This window comes from Terrapene carolina, unplaced genomic scaffold (assembly GCF_002925995.2).
Source record: "Terrapene carolina triunguis isolate 2854851 unplaced genomic scaffold, T_m_triunguis-2.0 Scaffold210, whole genome shotgun sequence".
Taxonomy (NCBI): domain Eukaryota; kingdom Metazoa; phylum Chordata; order Testudines; family Emydidae; genus Terrapene; species Terrapene triunguis.
The window spans coordinates 13,192,026-13,211,206 of NW_020664561.1; the positions used below are offsets into that span (position 1 = coordinate 13,192,026).

General features: G+C 44.4%; 1 protein-coding gene across 1 annotated transcript; it reads right to left on the reverse strand.

Annotated features, from left to right (window-relative positions):
- Positions 1-547: 547 nt before the first annotated feature.
- LOC112114871 (syntaxin-6) lies at positions 548-18,377 on the reverse strand. The gene is made up of 8 exons (XM_024211789.3): positions 18,339-18,377; positions 14,756-14,925; positions 13,976-14,070; positions 10,703-10,765; positions 8,083-8,205; positions 5,356-5,462; positions 3,797-3,891; positions 548-871 (listed from the first exon to the last, which is right to left on the reverse strand). Exons 1-8 carry the CDS (start codon positions 18,371-18,373, stop codon positions 795-797), a joined length of 765 nt encoding a protein of 254 aa, XP_024067557.1. The 5' UTR covers positions 18,374-18,377; the 3' UTR covers positions 548-794.
- Between the last annotated feature and the right edge of the window lie 804 nt (positions 18,378-19,181).

Sequence of the window (19,181 nt, forward strand, 5' to 3'; positions counted from 1 at the left end):
ATGTCAGCAGTTATGAGCCATATCTCCCCTTTTATTAATCCCATAGGGTCCAAGACCTTGCTGCTCCTAACACTTAGTATTTTCAAAAGCAGAATGTGTATGCACCCTTAAAAGCAATCTATCTCCGCACATGTCTTTTATAGCTTTGCACTGGAGTGAAGATAGCCAGAGTATAAATTAATGCATTTACTGACATCAACGCTACTCCTCCAGTGCCTTCTTTCCTTCCTAGTGAGCAACTTTTATTAGCTTGGAAGTGCTGCACTGTTGGCTGGTGATCAGCTTCCAGTAGTCAATGAAATACTGTCCCAAGGAACCATTATTCTATGTCTAAATCTGACAAGAGTGGCATTTGACAAGGGAAAGGGGAATATGTGGCAGCTTAGGATGTTTCCAGGCTTCATATGGTTCACACCTGTAATGGATGAAAATATTAACAGTGGTAAACTCCTTCTGAATTGCCTTTTCCATTCTAGGTCTAAATCTAGGCCACTCCACATACGACGGTGAGAGAGAAGAGGGCCTGTTGTCCACACAGAGTATGTCCCAGGTACAGAAGAATTTGGGATCACATCCGTCCTTCATTTTCCCCTCAGGCAAGTTGATGAGGCTTAGAATCAGATGAAGAAGTTGCAAGAGTCATGCCATAGGTGTTAGTCCACAAAAGAGAACAGTAAGGTCCAGATGTAAGTTTTCATGACAGGAATCTCAGAGTGGAGGGAAACGATAACTAAGTTTCATTTCCCCATTTTTTTTTTTGAGGCGGGGGCACAAGTCCAAGGGAGGTTAGTCCATCACAGCACAAAAAACAGGATAAGCACCACCAGTAAGATAACAAAGAGAATGATGATTGCACACCACTGCCGTCGATCTGGAAGAAAAAGGAAACATCAGTTTTCTACTTCCATGGGGAGGGGAAGAGGAAGAAAGCTTCCTCCATTGCGCTACGAAGGACCTGATTTAAGCCAGAAAGAAAGGAAAGTCTGATGGAAGCCTTTTAAACTAGAGCTACATAAGGAAAAATTCAGCCAGACTCTCCTTAGGAGAATCCCAGGAGCCAGATTTTGCCTCAGCAGTATTACTATGACTGGAAGCGAAGGTGCATCAGCTGTATGTAACTCAGCACAGCTCCCACCCTTTGAGAACTTTGCACCATATTTTTTATATACATACACACACATTATGCCGTATATTGCTTCTTGAAGATTTTGCACAAGAGCTCTCCTCACCTCCACCTAAGGGCTTTTGGGACGCTGGAAATTTCAGCAAGAGAACGGCCACCAGTAGGAAGGTGAGACTAACCTTTAAAGTAACACTCCATAGCAAAGAATTAGTTAAACCTCCTTTAAAAGGTGTCAAGACTACCTTGATTTCCTCTTCTATTTTCACCTACCCCTGGCCTTAAAAACATCTGGTCTTAACTTCTTTCTTTGTTGGGGGCTACAGCAAGATCCTGAGGGGATCTGGATGGTGACCACACAGTTCGACACTAGAGCTGCAGCTTAATGGAGGGAGAAAGGTGGAGTTTTAGAAGCAGAATTTGTCAAAGCCCTGGAAAGAAGTTTGGAGGTTCTCTAGCCATCATCAGACCAGGTCCTGGAAAAAGTCTGTGTTATGCAATGCACTTTTAAAGGATGAAGGAAAGACAGTCATCTCCCTGCTGGTGCTCCCCACAGGCTATATCTGCATTGGCAAAGCTAGGCCCATACTTCACCACTAGCGCAGTTCCACAAGTGGTGGCAATGGTGGAAGCTGTAGACAGAGCTGTTTGTATCACTCATCTAACCATGCTCACACCATAACTTCCATTATTGCTACAGTTAGCAAAACTGCACTAATGGAGACCCACAGGTCTCAACTTTTCTAGTGCTGAATCCTTAGTTTAGGATGCAGGTACTAATAGAAACCACAAGTCATCTTTTCTAAAAACGTCAGTCTTTCACAACAATTGAAGGAAATTGAAGTTTATTTTCTGATCATTAAACCTGTGTCTGGGGGAGAAAACACCGAAGTGAGTTGTTTGCCAGCTGTCTGTAGTGCTAAGTGACATGTCACTTCAACTGAATGTTCACCAGCAGGACTGACCCAAATGCTGCATTAATCCAACGGTTTGATTTCAGATGCAGTTTGTATATGGCAGAAAGCACTTCTCACCATGTGATTCTGTGATGCTTACTGCCTGTGGACAGTGACCCACAGAACATCAGTTCTGAAAGGGTACCAGGTGGTGATTTTTAATGGATCCCCAAAGCAGCAGTCAGATAACTGGGCAACTGACACTGACAGGCTGATAGTATATTATATTATCTGACTCCTGTAATATACCCACTGCTTCCAGAGATACATGAAACAACCATGAAAGAGAAGATAATACATTTAGGTAGACTATTACAAAGCACACACACACTGTTTATAAATGAAAACAACTCTGGGGAGTGACACTTCCTGGAAGTCAGCCTACACAATCAATCATACTTCCTGTTTTTATTACCCTTGGCATCCTGTCAGCTCTGGGACCCCCTTTCAGGGTTCAAGTAGTGCCTTTTTTTTTTTTTTTTTCTCTCTTGGAGGCTACGCCTGCCCCAACACCATCTTTCCTCCTACTGAGGGCAAGGAGCTTTTCATCTGACACTGTTCCAGTGTAAAGCTAAGACTTAGGGCTTGTCTATACTTACCGCGCTGGTTCGGCGGCAGGCAATCGAACTTCTGGGTTTGAATTATCGCGTCTTGTCTGGACGCGATAAATCGAACCCAGAAGTGCTCGCCGTCGACTCTGGTAATCCTGCTCGGCGCGAGGAGTACGCGGAGTCGACGGGAGAGCCTGCCTGCCGCGTCTGGACCGCGGTAAGTTCGAACTAAGGTACGTCGACTTCAGCTACGTTATTCACGTAGCTGAAGTTGCGTACCTTAGTTCGAATTGGGGGGTTTGTGTAGACCAGGCCTTAAACTAAGCTTGTTCTTGGAGTCTTTATTCTGAACACTGAGGCACAGGGGAAGACCTGGAGCATGAATTGCACAACATGATTAATTTAGAGCATTTCTCATTCATTTCCTGTTGCATTTTAGAAAAACTAACCTGATGTCTTTCAGTTCTCAGGTGAGAATCTCACCAGCTGGATGCATGAGCTCACCATTGGCTTCAGGCTTCAAGACACAGATGAGTGCTGAGGAGGCATTGCTAGATTTGAGGTGTTTTTTTTGGCAACCAATCCAATAAGATACTAGAAGCCTTCAATAATCTCTCCCTCCTCTCACACGATCTAGAATTAAGCTATTTGCTTTGGCACCTTTGAGATTTACTATCCACAGCCTTTGGACAGTGGCAGATGCTAGCATTCCTGTGGCTGGGTGTAGTTTCCACGCCTGGAGTGAAGATTCAGGCTGGGTTTTGTTTCATTCACAAAAAGAACTCCATAAAGCCAAACTCCATGCCAGGAGTACACTGTGGGCAGCTACTGCTTGGACTTTACAGCAAGGAAAAGCCACCTGCTCACATGGGGTTTAACTAAAGTTCTCTAGCTTGCTTCATGCTTAAGCATCCTCCAAGCTTGTAGGAACCTACAGTAAAACTTGAAAGTGGAATGATGCAAAAGCTATTACAATTGTAGTCCCAAGGTACATTCTCTCACCATGAACTGCTTCCTGTCTTGCCATGCTCTCAAAAAACATACTATTTAAGAGAAACTACTAGACACTAGTCCCAGCTCCAGGAGACAACACAGCACATTCCAGGCCTCAGACTAATGTAGCTTTCATTCCCTGGTTTAGAAGTCAGAACCCATTTTCCGCCACCTACCACTGGTCATGTGGGACACTTTTGCAAGCTTCTTCATAACATTATCAAGACGTGACTGAGTGTTGTCTAACTCATGAGAGAAGTCATCCAACATCCTAGGGACAAAGAAGAGGGGAGCTGTGTCAGGTAAACAACCTAAGCAACTTGTACTGATTAGTTAGCGATGTATCTCAAGGACTTCACTACATGCACAAGACTGTCACACACCTACAAAAAATAACCCAATCCCCAGGCAAAGTACAAAAACACATTTTAGGGTCTTATTTGATAGTGTCAAAACAAAAATTTGCTCAACCAGCAGTTTTACTCTGGTGGTAAATGAGAACTCATTTGGACTAATTTTCTAAGTGCTTTCCCTGATGTGTGAAGTCAGTACATAAGCCGGCTCTGGTGATCTCTGCAAGGCGAGCAGTAGATGATAAACATTTGATCCAAAATTAGCGAAACATGTTTAGGCTTAACCATTTAAGGTCCAAAATGTCACATTGTTAAAAGCTTTGTCGCTTATGCGGAGCGCTTAATTATGTATCATAAGGGAATGTGATTTAGAATTGCTGTTAAGTATCCTACCATTCTGGTTTTAAATGCTGTAGGAAAGTTACTAAAACCTGTCCGGAGCTGTTTGATCACTGTCAAGAATCCATTTTGAGAGAGAAGTACATCCAGGATAAACTTATCACTTATTCTTGAACAGGTAAGATTTTAAAGCTTCCTTGACCAGTTGCTTTGCTTTTAAAAGGATTAAGTTTCTTCTCTCCCTGTCTCCCACCATTTTCCATTGTTTGTTGTCTCTTCCCATTCCATTTGTTCTGTTCTTTGCCTCTCCCCCCTCCCCCCCACCCTTTTTAAGAGAACACAAGCCAACAGGGGATGGATCACTCAATGATTGCCTGTTCTGTTCATTCTCTCTAGGGCACCTAGCATTGGCCACTGTCGGAAAATAGGATATTGGGCTAGATGGACCTTTGGTCTGACCCAGTATGGCCACTCTTATATTCTTATTGCTTTGCCTTGTTTACTAGTATGTAGTTACCTATGATGTTATCACTATAGTTCTTGAACCACTGTGTTAATTTGTGCTCTGGGAGCTGCCTTGGTAGCACAGAAGAACACTGCAGAGTTACACAAAAGATGTGTTTAAAGTTTCTCAGAAACAGTTAAACATAGGTATGAACCACTAGTCTTATTGAAAGTGAAACTGCTATCCGGTGTCACTGGAAACTCCAGATATACTATTTGATTACAGAATACATACTTGGAAAGAAGACATCTAATTTATATATAAATGTATGGATGAAAACTGCTGCTGTGAGCTACCCTTTAATCCTTTGTGTGGGCAGAATTTTTTAGCTATGATTGAATAGTATTTGGGATCTCCTGTGTGTCACTAACCAGGCTGACAATATTATTCCAAAGCCACCGTCAGCCAATGATATACAGCTCTTGTCCTTTCTGGGCACAGGAGCACCAATAGTTACATTTTAGTGTTATCACCAGCCCTTCCCCATGTCTTATTCCTGAGAACTCCTACAGCCTGGGGTTTGTTTCTCAGCACTCACACTGCTTGTTCCTCCAGCTCCCCACCAATGCGCTGGGACATGTTCTTCAGCACCCCAATGCTGCCAGAGACCAGTTCCAATTGCTCATCCTGCTGCTCCACAATCAACTGGTGCCAGAGAGAAGGGAAACAAACAATTAAAATCCAACATACAGTTGCAACTGGTTCAGAGCCCAATGCTCTGCCACATGCCTGTCCAAACTGGCAAGCCAGCAAGCAGAGTTTAGAAATAGGCTTGAACTTCTAGTGACTAGTCCTGTAATTCAGAGGAATACTTAGTGTTGGTCAATCCTGAAGAATGGCTGTCAAAGCAGCATGATTGGGTTCCACATTTGTCCCAGTAACTCCTTATCAAGTGTTCACTTGACAAGTAAAATGGAATTGTTCCCTATCAGCCTTGCAAATTCAGTGCGGGCTTAGAATCAAGATGGGTTCTTGCCATCTTGCATATCACCAGTAGAACAGTTCTGTAGGCTACTGCAAGCCTGATGTCATATTTGTGCAATCCCATTACCTTTAATGGGTGGAAGAGACTGGAACTTAGTAGCAATTCTGATGATGCATATGATGGAACAGAATCCAGATCGCATTGCAGAGTCAGCATAGCTAAGAGTTAACGTAAGTACAAAACTAGTCACTAAAATGATCGGATATGACTGAATCAGGGATGGCAAGGTATTTACCAAAGGTGTGTTTTACTGTACTGGGCAACATTAGTTAGTCCCAGTTTAAAGCATTTTCTATTTAAAAAATTTTCATTAAGGCACATGTTACACTTCATTTTAGTTACATATTTAAGTTGTGGTTACTTAAGGCAGATTTAGGGCTTAAATAAATAAAATTGCTGTGATTAATGTAATTATGCTACTGAACACTGGAATGTCTGTATACATTTTGATTTGCTATTTTCTCAAGGAAGCTATGTAATATTGAAAACTGAAATGACATGTTGAAAACATTCAATGATATGAAAATGACAAGAATGCAGAGTGGCAGGCTTGAAGCACTGAGCAATCAGAAGTGATAGAGCTGCAGACTGCCAGTCCAGGTCCATTAAGTCATGCAGCATTCTGTAGTAGCAGACCAACTTTGATGTTGTGGATATTCCTGTTTTGAATGGATGTATCCCCAGTTTGAAAAGATTTGCTCTATGGTTGCTGAACTTCCTGGACCCTGTCCTAAACAAATTTCTCCTAGGGAATTGCCAACTCTGCTCTGAATACACTAAAGAAACAGTTGTTAGGTAAGACTATACCATTTGACTTTGGTGCACAAACACATTTTAAAGATCTATCAGCTGCCCTTTACAAGGTCAGTAAGTAGTTGGGATTATTCAATCACTTAAAGAGCTGAAAAGTTTGTTTGGAAATACTTTGTGGAGAATGTTACCAATACCTCACTTCATTTCTTCCAAGAACCTATGCTTGGGTGGACAGCTACATATAAACTTGGGCACTGTCCAGACAATTCTTCAAATGAGCTTGCAGCAGTCAAAGTAAGCTACCCTACAATGGTTCCTAGCACTGCTAATGATTGATTTTCTATTAAATCATAAATGTATTGTCAAAAGCACAAAGAAGTAGATATTACCGTATAGAGCTAGCTTATCATTTTATTTTACTTAGCTGTAACTATTACATCACCTTAGAAATGTATGTTGTTACATCCATCTTGATTAGCCTATCTTAAGCAGGCAGAGCCCATAATACTAGTGGTTTGTATCCCACACTGGCTCCTCAGCTAATTCAAGGTTCTGGTCCTAATCTTTAATGCACTAAATCAGAGTGCTCAGATAAGGTGATGAACATAGTACAAATACTTAAGGGAGTGGGGCCTCACTAATGCAAAGAACATTTCAGTTCAGTGGCACCTGCTCTCAGGGGAGAAGCTGAAATTGTCCATGCCCATGTGTGAATTCTCAGCATCTATAGCCAGTCTCAGTGGAGGGTCTCTGACATTAAGTCTTCTTACTACAGGTGATCAGAATGAACCTAAGCCAAGCTGACTTTAGGGGAAAATCCATCTCCTCCTCCCCCACCCCCCAAAAATAAAATAATAAAGTCCTAGTGCAATAGAAGCTAAAAGCATACATCAAAGGACAAGACAGGCTAAGATCGGGGTTCATTACAGATCAATTTAATACAACTCAGCATTATAATTTGGCACACAAATTTTACAGTGAAGGGTCCTCTTAGGGGTGGAATAAATGCATCCGTTTTTTCTTTGAGATGAAGAAAAGTCAATGCAGCAATATCAAGGGGTATTTAATGCGTCAGCCCTAAATGAACCTTTATTCAAGATACATGTAAAAGCAGAGTCATTTTTTGAACTGGAATGGAGAAATCTGGCAGAATCAGGTATTCTCCCCACCCCCTTACGTTTCTATGCTTCACAAAGGATTTCATCAGCATGTGGCATCTTCCAGATGGGTTATATCTTTTAGTTGCCTTCCACACAGACCTATACATCCAAGCCCTAAACTTTAAGTTTGTGTGCCAAAACGTACACACCAAAACCACCTTAAGCACAACAGTCAATATTTAGGTGCCTACAACAGGTATGCAGGCAACCAACATTGAAAACAAATGGGCTCTCATTGTATTGAGCACAGAAGATGGCTCATGGCTGGATGTTTGAAGACTTTTGGCTATTAGTGCCAGTACCACCATCTCCTTACACGGCCATTAGCAAGGGATCCCTGTGCACTATCATGCAGGAAATACTATACCTGCTGCTGAGCCTGTTGCTCCTCAATGAAGTGTGAATTGGCTAACTGTAGTTCTCGATCCAAACCGCCATATTTATCTGATCCAGAGCTCCAACTCTGACCTCCACTTTCTCCCAGCAGTGCCTGTATACATACACACAGGAGAATTTAATCAGTAAGACACTCCAATATATGGTCATGTCACCTCACCTAAAACCAAGTTCCAAGTGGAAGCAGGAAAGAGGATTAAGTAGTACCCCATGTTACCCAACTCAGTATATACAAGAAGTCACTTTTGTTCCATCTCTATTCCTATTCCAGCAGCAGATTGCTGTAGTTGCTGGCCCTTAAACAGGAGAATGGATGGAATGTTGGGGGTCACACGGTTCTGTGACTGCTGCAGTTGGGCAGCTGGAGAGAAGGAACAAATATGAAGAAAAGTGCACTGAGAGCAGCTAGACCCACTTGGTGAGGAGAGAGAAGAGGACCAGGCACTGAAAGAAGGTTAACAGGTGCCAGATAAAGTGTGAGCATGGAACAGAAGGTCAGGGAAGGGGAAAAACAGAAGACAAGCAGTAAGCCAACAGAGAATAAACACTGTCCCCAAAAAGGTTGAGTACATTGCTGGTTCTCTCCAGTGACTAAGAAATTAGTTCTGGCTAGGACTTCCTGGTTCAGGGGTGGCAATCCTAGTGTTATTTAACCTGGTATGAGAGTTAAGTGAACTTGCAACCTTATACCTATATTCCAGATTGTCAATGAACTTTTTCTAATAAGGCAGCATTCAAGAGAACTCACTTACACCATGATGCTAATATCTCAGTGGTGACTTGCTACTGGTCACTGCTGTCATAACTTCCTTCAGACTGAAAAGGGGTTGGGGGAAGAAAGGAACTCCAAAAATAAACTGCAGAATCCAGTAGCTTCCTTCAGGTGTTATCAATGCTAGGATTGGGTCATACTGTTCTATCTCAGCTGCATTCTTACTCCTGGCAACATCCAGATACTGGGAAAGTAGGGAAATAAAGCTTTAAGGACCGTCATAAGTGAGTCATGACTATACTTTAAATGTTGAGCAAGAAGTTGCATTAACCATATAATGATCAGGCCTGCCTTCTCCTCACCAGCCTGTCTGGAAATTTGACACTGATGAATCTACTGAAAAGTCAGAATGTATCTTCTGTATTAAGTGATTTATGCATGCAGACACTTCAGTAGAGGCTGCTCTGGAGGTCACTCTGCAATTACTTGTAACTCTCTCCTGCTAGTGGAGGGGCAGGCAAACTTTTTGGCCTGAGGGCCACGTCGGGTTTCCAAAATTGTATGGAGGGCCGGTTAGGGAAGGCTGTGCCTCCCCAAACAGCCAGGCATGGCCCAGCCCCCACCCCCTATCCAACCCCCCTGCTTCTCACCCCCTGATGCCCCCTCCCAGGACTCCTGCCCCACCCAACTCTCCCTGTCCCCTGACCTTCCACCCCTGACTGCCCCCTGGGGACCCTTACCCCATCCAAGCCCCCCCTCCTTTCTGACTGCCCCCCTGGTATCCCTGCCCCCATTCAACCCCCCCCCTCCATTCCCCCCCCTCTGACCGCCCTAACCCCTATCCATACCACCCTGAACTCCCCTGCCCTCTATCCAACCCCCCCCGCTCCCTGCCCCCTTACTACGCTGCCTGGAGCACCAGTGGCTGGCGGCGCAACAAGCTGCTGTGCTGCCCGGCTGGAGCCAGCCATGCCACTGCACAGCACAGAGCACTGGGTTAGGCAGCGGCTCTGCAGCTGCGCTGCCCGGTAAGAGCTTGCAGTCCTGCCACCCAGAGCATTGCACCAGCCGCGCAGTGAGCTGAGGCTGCAGGGGAGGGGGACAGCAGGGAAGGGGCCGGGCAGGAGGGTCCTGCGGTCCGGATGTGGCCCGCGGGCCATAGTTTGCCCACCTCTGTGCTAGTGTAAGTCATGTCTACTTACATTACAAGCAGAGACAAGTTGATGACCACGTCCTTTACACCAACTCTTTCCTGACTCCTCTTATAATGAGGCTTTGCTATGTTTACATAGTCAAATAGATATTGCTAAACATAGGATTAGAAGCCATGAATGCTAGAATTACAGTCCTAGATCAGAGACTCACAACCTCTCCGGCTTCAGATTCCTCCTCTGAAAAATGGGGATATTTTTTTCCCTCCTAGGAGCAATGCAAGACTGGATGGTGTATAAGCAGTTTGAGGCAAAAACCACTGAGTAGTAACTTATTACCTCATGTGAAAGGTTTGGAAAGCAACCAGAGCAAACTGTGCCCACAAGAATAAGTGTTTTCACTGATTACTAGCCACAAAAAGATCACATGCCAGCAAAATGGATGCTTTTCCAGTTTAAGATAGATATGTTTTTTTGTAAACAAAGCTTCTGGTGGAAACAGGGTAACAAGATGCATGCTGGCAGTCAGGTGTTTAAACTGGCATTTATTTTGTTTAATACCAATGTACTCTACCTTAAGGTACATGAGCCCCTTAGCCAAGTCAGTGTACTTTCATCTAACATGTAGCTTAAGTCAGCAGCTACTATACTTGAACTATAAGGAGTTATCAACCATCTCGAAGGATTCTTGTGTCCACTTTAGCCAGCAGTCTGCTATTGGTTCTCACCTTCCTGTTTTTTCTTTCAGACAGTGCCTGCACAGATGAGTTTGACATCTGATCCTTCATTTCCTGTTTATTCAAGAAAAAGGTATATGATCAAATTTTAAATGATTGCCAATTTGCTAAAATAATGGCTTAATTAAACATACATAGCAAGTTTTATGGAGGACCAAAGAGCCCTTTACTTACAAGCATGTGCTTTAAAAAATCCTGGAAGACTAAAGTAATATTACAATTCACAGTTGCCCTAATGCTAAGGAAAATGTTAATGAAGCCTAGAAACCCTTGTGGCAGAATATTTTGAAAAGGTTAGTGATTTACTACTGGTTTTGCTCCTCCCCATTCTCCACTGCTGTAACAATGCTTGATTTGTGTAGCTGATTGAAAAAATATTTTCTTAAGTGGTGTGTATGAAGGACTGCGTTCTAGCTGTTGGAAGTTAGATCTCCTGCATTTCCTCCCCACCCCAGTGCCACTTTGGACAAGCCACGTTTTGTGCTTGAATTTCTCCTCTATAAAATGGGTATCATTCTTTAAGTCACTATACAAGTGCATGGAAGTCTTCTTTGACCAATGAGCACTTTGAGCTCCTTAGATGAAAGCCACTATGATAGCAGATGACTTTGAAGTCTAGAAGTTGCATTCAGAACAGTCTATACTGAAAGTGAGACCCCCTGCTACCACGGATATATAAAAGTGAAGTAGTGGCCAAATATGATAACTAAAGTGGATGATAATCTCAAGGCTGGCACAAATGTCGGATATCACCAGAATATCTGGTGCATTCTTGCTCCAGACAGCGACTGATAAAAGCCACATAAGATATCCCAAATATACTGGGACCTCCCCAAAGAATTACTTTTCACAAGGGAGCACTCTAGTAAATCTGTTAGAAATGCTAACTAAAGCTGTAGAGTCAACTATGTAAATTAAAATGCCTAAGAATTAAAAATAAAAAGCATTGCTTAAAAATAAGACCATGCTAGTGATTTATGTTTAGAGGTGTTCTTGAGCTGGGTTATTTTCACATTAGTCAGACTGCAGCCTGGACAAGAGGGGACAGTGTAAATTTACCTGATTTACTCAAGATAAAAAACCAGACTATATAAAGGCAGCCACATAAGCATGGATCCACTACCTTTGTCTGACAGTTTCAGGATTAGTTCCCTAGAAAGCAGGCTTCTACTTCAGGAAGAATTGTAGTTAGATAACAATACTGCAAATAGGGTAAGAACTCAGTCCCCAATGAGAACACAATTTGGTGGCTTGCTATGAATATCAACTAAGAATCTTGTCAGAACCAGCAGAAATTAAGGTTTGTGTTAAAATATTAAAAAAGGGGGGGGGGGGGAATCTTAAATCCAATTGGGAGAGAATTTCTTAACTAGCATTTACTTATCAGATGTTAACACTCTCTCAAACACTAAAGTTTCCCTTCTCCTTCAATTACTTTCTGGTTGTTAAAATCCCTCCCAACCAAATATGAATCTATCCTACTCATTCAGGCCCAACTAAACCCAGCAGACCTTTTCTCCATACTTATAGTAGTAACTGCTGCTCCCATTACAGTTAAACTGCATTTCCATTCTAACTTTGTTTTCAGTTACAGTAACTCCTCACTTAAAGTTGTCCCGGTTAACATTGTTTCGTTGCTGATCAATTAGAGGACATGTTTGTTTAAAGTTGTGCAATGCTTCCTTATAATGTTATTTGGCAGCCCCCTGCTTTGTCCACTGCTTGCAGAAAGAGCAGCCTGGTTGGAGCTAGCTGGTGGGGGCTTGGAACCAGGGTGGACCGGCAGCTCCCCTATCAGCTCCCCTAAGTTCCCTGTGCGGCAGTCCCCCAGCAGGCTATCAATTGCTGGGCAGTTGAGCTGTCCCTCCCTTCATTGCAATGTGCTGCTCCTGCGAGCCTCCTGCTTGCTGTGCAAGGGGGGTTGGGGTGTGTGCTAATGTCAGGGTGTCCTCCTCTTCCCCCCACTCCTTTACCCCATCTCCACAGAGCGGGAGGGACACATGACAGGGCTCAGGACGGAGGGAGCTTGCTGGCAGCAGCTGCTGTCTCAAGTTGCTGATCTACTTAAAAGGCAGTGTACTTAGAGTGGGGTCAGCATATGTGTGTCTCTCTCACACACACACACACACACACACACACACACTCTGCCATGCTGTCTCCCCTCCCTCTATTCGAGCTGCCTTGTAGAACGTGAGGCTACATTAACAACGTGTTAACCCTTGAGGGGCTCAGCCGAGTGCTAGTTCATCATTTAGCAGTAAGACATTCCCTGGGAAATATCCCACCCTCTGACTTCACCACCTCAACCAAGCTTAACAATCATCATTGCTGCATACAGTATTAAATTGTGTGTGTGTGTGTATATATCTATATGCACACACACACACACACACTTTTTTTTTTATTATTTATTAGAGAGTGACTTTTGTCTGGCGAAAAAAGTTTCCCTGGAACCAACCCCCACCCCCCATTTACATTAATTATTATGCGGAAACTGGATTCACTTAACATTATTTCGCTTAAAGTAGCATTTTTCAGGAACATAACTACAACGTTAAACGAGGAGTTACTGTATATAAAGCTTTGTGAAAGTGATCTTTTAGGTCAAAATTTTCCAGATGCGTGTCTGCCCAAAGGTGAGCTTTTTAAAATCTAAGCAAGAACTAAGTCATTGGTGAATAAAAACCCCCAATTCTCCCTTAGTAAACTAAACACTAGTAACCTTTAACGGCTATAATGCCAGAACAGCTGAGGGTAGGAAATTGATGTCTGGTATGTAAATAGCATGACATGCCTTTGAACAGTTCAGTGAAAGTTGATTTTGATTTGAATCTTTGAAAGTTTGCACTTCAACTAGGCACAGCACAATTAAAACAGCATTCAAAGCTAGACTCATTTCCTCTCCGCCTCTTGCTGTAGTAGAGGCAGTTATGTTGATTCTTCATTTCCAGCTGCTTCTATAGGTCCAGATTGTTCATTGCAAAGAGGAACCTGGACACTTGTAGAAGCAGCTGGAAGTGAGGAGAGCCAGTAGTAGAAGCCAACCAGCTCTTTGCAGACAACAAGCAAGTGCTTCACTGACCACGGCTTGGGAACCCTTATCAGAGGAATTATGCTGAAAATGAGGGTGGTGAGAAATCAGGTAACAGTTTGATATTAGACTGACACTGGAAACTAATTTCCAGTACTTTGAAGTGGCCATGGGCTTTTACACACTATCACTGAAAATCCCCTCCACAAACAATAAGCAGCCAAGCTCCTTACCCTGACCACCTGCCGTGTGCTTGTGATGAAGGCTTTTCTTACACCCAGCTCTGTTGCATCAAGGTTGAATTTCCGAGGATTTGCTTCAACAATGCGTAAATAAGTCAAGGAAATAATTTAACTGGTATTCAGCATTTATGAAGATCTAGCTATCCTGGCTGCCTGGAAAGGGCTCCCCAACTCCTATAATTCATAAGTGTAATTGTACCTTTCCAAAACTTTGGTTAGTAAAGTACTAGATAGATTATGTTCCTATCACAATCACTTAAAGAAAAAAGTGTGGAAGGAATGCATTCTACAGGACATGTATCAGCATGCAGAGTCTCCCTCTCCCGCTTAAATATTTGGGTTCTCTGATCTGTACTGTGTAGCACTTTCAGAAGTCTGAACTTAAAATGAAGGAGAAAGACTAGCATCCTCCCAAAATCATCTAATATAAGCTTGATTGCATGAAATAAATTTATCCAACAGAAGGTGCTTAAGTGAACAGAACATTTCATTTTAAACTGCATCTTATTGGGGAGGAAAACATAAGGAACACTTTTGCCTGAAAGTACTTTATTGTTTGAAATTTGGGATATAACTGACAGTTGTCTAAACTAAACTGTACATAGTGCAATTTAATGCAAACAGTAACTCCAATGAGAAATTTATATAGCGTGTGATGCATATTTGAGACTGAACTCCTCCTTAAGAGCCATAATGATCTCTTGGCTAGCTATTATGTAGGTCCATATATGATTTATCCAACGGACTGCAGCAGCCCTATAGAAAGGATATTAATAGTTTCATCCAAGTCTTCCAGGTCCCACTCAATGCTCCGCAGGTTATTCCTGAGCTCATTGGTGGTCCAGTCAACTTCTTCTCTTGTAGCTGTGGAGGGATCTTGCAGGAGCTCTGTCCATCTCTGGAACAGCCCCTGCGCAGTGTTCACTGCTTTTTGTACCTCCCTGCAATTGAAAAGAGGGGAAGGTAAAGGATGATTAGCATGTATTCTCTGTATTAACAAGACTAAGGACTTGTCCAGATGGAGAAATTGACTAATCTATTAGTTATACCAGTCTTTTCTCTATGTAGATAAACCCTGAGCAGGGAACTGTTGTCACTAATTTTCACTGTAAACCTGCCTGCATCAATAATCCCCAAAACTTCTTCCTCCAAACCCTCCTTTCTTTTGAAAATGAAAGATTCTTCACATACAATGGATGCGAAACAGTCAACATCTTGTCTCCACACACTGCCCCAGCCCCAAGCGCCAGCTCTGCAGCTCCCATTGGCCGGGAACCGCAGAGCTGTCAGCGCCGCGCCTCCGTGTAGGCGCTGGAGGAGGGACATGCCGCTGCTTCTGGGAACTGCTTGAGATAAGCGCCACCTGGCGCCTGCACCCCTGACCTCCTCCCACGCCCCAACCCCCTGTCTCAGCTTGGAGCCCCCTCCCATACTCCAAACTCCTCTGCTCCACCCCCAGCCTGCAACCCCCTCCTGCACCCCAACCCCCAATTTTGTGAGCATTCATGGCCCGCCATACAATTTCCATACCCAGATGTGGCCCTTGGGCGAAAAAGTTTGCCCACCCCTCCGTAAGAGGCACATCCCTTCTCCTCCCCTTATTTGTCGCCTATCAAATGGCCTAGCATATTTTGGGGCACTAAACATAATAGCTTTGACTAAGGATACAGTACAACTTATTTGTTTTCCTCAGTCACAAGTAAACTTTGTTAATGGAAGTTTGGGTTTCTTTATTTTGTACCCAAACATATTTGGAAAGTACCAACAAGTGGAAATTTCAAGTAAGGTTGGATGTTCATAGATGAGAAAAGTTACACAAAGGAAAAATCTACTTAAATAAGATGAGCTAAAAGGCTATCCTCAGAGCTAAATTTGAAGAGGACAAAAGCAGAATTAGTGTCATCTGAGGGGACAGCATGAGAGAAGCTACATCTCCTCCTTTCACACAGCATGAGCAAGTCTCCACACTTCTAGACAAACTCTGTAAAGTTTGCCTGGACATAGCCCAGTTCCCAACCCAGAGCATTTTGTTTTCTCTCCCATAACACCATTTCATCCTTGAAGCAAGTTTCACTTTCACCCTCCACATTGGTGAACTCTTACCCACCTCTTACCATATTCACAACTGCTTTTTCCTTCTTTTGCTTCCCTGTGTATCTCTCAACAATCCCTGAACTCTGTTCAGCTTGTCATGATTTCATCAGGACTTGAAATTAAGATAATTTTTCCAGTTTATTTAACCCCTTCTAGCCCAAACTCTTTGCAACCACATACAAGTCATGCCACATCAATGGCTCTTAGACAATATTGCCCTATGCCAGCAGCTCTCCCTAAATATTGATCTCCCTCGTTCCAATTTTTTGTACCTTATCCCCAATTTGAGATATTTGGCCCTCAGCATTCATGAAGCCAGTGAGCCACTGACTTACCAGACTAGCATCATATTAATTATATCCCTCCAACATCTCCTGAACTCAGAGCCTGTTCCTTCCACCTGCCTACTTGTCTCCTTAGGATAGAACAGTGGCTCTCAACCTTTCCAGACTACTGTAATCCTTTCAGGAGTCTGATTTGTCTTGTGTACCTCAGGTTTCACCTCACTTGAAAACTATTTCCTTACAAAAATCAGACACAAAAATACAAGTGTCACAGTACACTACTACTGAAAATTTCTTATTTTCTCATTATCATTATAAAAAAATCAATTTGAATATAAATATACACCTCTACCCCAATATAACGCTGTCCTCGGGAGTCAAAAAATCATACCGCCTTATAGGTGAAACTGTGTTATATCGAACTTGCTTTGATCCACCAGAGTGCACTCCTCCCCCCCCCTCCCCCCCGGAGCGCTGCTTTACCGCGTTATATCCAAATTCATGTTATATCGGGGTAGAGGTGTACTTACATTTCAGTGTACAGTATATGCAGAAGTATCAACAAGTCGTATGAAATTTTAGTTTGTACTGATTTTATTCATGCTTTTTATGTAGTCTGTTGTAAAACTAGGCAAATATCTAAATGAACTGATGTACCCCTGGAAGACCTCTGTGTACCCTCAGAGGTATGCATACCCCTGGTTGAGAACCACTGGGATAAAGGATTTTTTCCCCCCAGCCCATCTGTCTCCACTTATCTCAAGTAAAATATTCTCTCTATGCAAGGCCAGCCATACGTACAATAAATGCATGCAAACCCTTCAATGCCACACTTGTGGGAACACTATATACCTACAATGAACTGGCAACTCATGAGCCAGTCCCCTCTCTCTCAGCAGTAGGCTGGGTTCCAACATTTGTAAAGCTGTTTTCTCCTCAAAATGCCTGCTTAGGTTCACAGGACTGTAGAGTTTTTCTGCTCTAACTAGAGCTAGGCCAACTCAAGTGGTCACACCCAAATAATGATCACCTTTGTTAACTCTGCAATGAAGAAATACTCTTCCAACCCCCCCCCACCCCAATACCATTCTCTAACCACTATTGTTTGTGTATGTAGGAGATTTTTTTTTTACCCTGAGTTTAACTGATTGCCTATTAACTCAAGATAGGTAACAGGTTTATAAAGGCTAGTCTGGACAGTCCCCACACATTTGCTCTAAGTTAAACATTTCTGGTATACTCTATTGCTCAGCCTAGACTGAAAGACATCACAAACACTTGTCTCCTGGAAAAAATATTTGTGAAACGTAGACTAGCTTTCACAAACATTAGCTATCCCCATTTTAATTGGCAATTTTATTCAAGTACATACAAGCCCTAGTGGACTATGGCATAGTCCATTGTACCTCAATGGGAGCAGATCAGGGGCTGGAAATGTGGTCACCCATCCCACATACACCCTTGGAGCAGAGCATGAGGTAGGTGGGGCCAGAAGCACTTACAAGGAAGTTCGTTTCTCTTTGGATAGAAAGACTGAGTAGTGGGGATTCCATTGGAGTGGGGGGGAGGGAATTCCTCTGCCCCAGAGATTCTCACATGTCATAAAACCTATAACCCCCACCCCTTTCCATTCACCTCCACTGATCTCTCCCATCTTCTCTACTAACCTGCCACTAGCACCCCCACACCACCCCTGCCAGTCACCCCCCTCATTAACCCTACCTCTGCCAGTTACCCCACCTCACCCCCTCATTAACCCTGCCCCCACCTCCCCTCACCCCCTCATTAACCCTGCCCCTGTCAGTTACCCTCACCTCCCTCATTAACCCTACCTCTGCTAATTACCCCACCTCACCCCCATTAACCCTGCCCCACCTCCCCTCACCCCCTCATTAACTCTGCCCCTGTCAGTTACCCTCACCCCCTCATTAACCCTGCCCCCACCTCACCATTTACCCTGCCCCTCCCCCACTCACCCTTTCACCACAAAGAAGGGGTCCTCCATGGACATGGCCAGCCGCACCAGCGCCGCCCGGGCCCCTCCCTGAAGCCCGGGGCGGGGGGGGGGGCGCTTCAGTGTCCCTGCCGCGACGGCGCAAGCTCCGGCCTTCCTCTCCCGCACCACCAGCCGCCCCGTGTGAAAAGATTAGGCGAACGAGGCGAGCCCAGAGAGCCCCAATCTCCTCCCCACGCCGGGGGCCGCCCACTCCGCCGTCACGTGACGGAGGGTAGCGCCCAAGTGGCCCTGTCGCCGTTTCCGCGAGGAGGGGCTTCCGCTGTCACGTGACAGGCGAGAGCGTTCTCCAATGGGAAATGGGCGGTGCTCTGTCACGTGACACAGGAGAGCGCATCGCCTCCCCCTGAGAATGGGGTACGTGCGTCACGCGAGGCGGGCGTCCTCCCGCCCTGTATCACGGGCGGGGGCTGCCGCCTCGCGCTCTCAGGCTGAGGGGAGGCGTCAGTGTCCTTTGAAGCCCCGGCCCCAGGGCGTTGAGGGCTCGGCCCTCAGCTCCTGGAGTTCCCTGGTGAGGGCAGAGGTGCCGTTTCCCAGTCCCCAGTTATAGCTGGCAACAAGGCCTGAGTCTGCAGAGAGCCTGGTGCGGTAGCTGAGAGAGGTGACCAGCCCTGTGCGTCTGAATGGTGTGGTGACTCCATGCCCCACTGCTGGGGGCAGAGGGGGTCCTGTAAACACCCTATCCGGGGGCTTTGTGTGGCAGGAGACACGTGCAACAGGCCCCAGGCCACCCATGGGCTAGTTTGAAGCCAGAGAGGCCTTTTTTGGGGTGGTTTGTCCCCTGTCCAGTACTGAGGCAAAACCG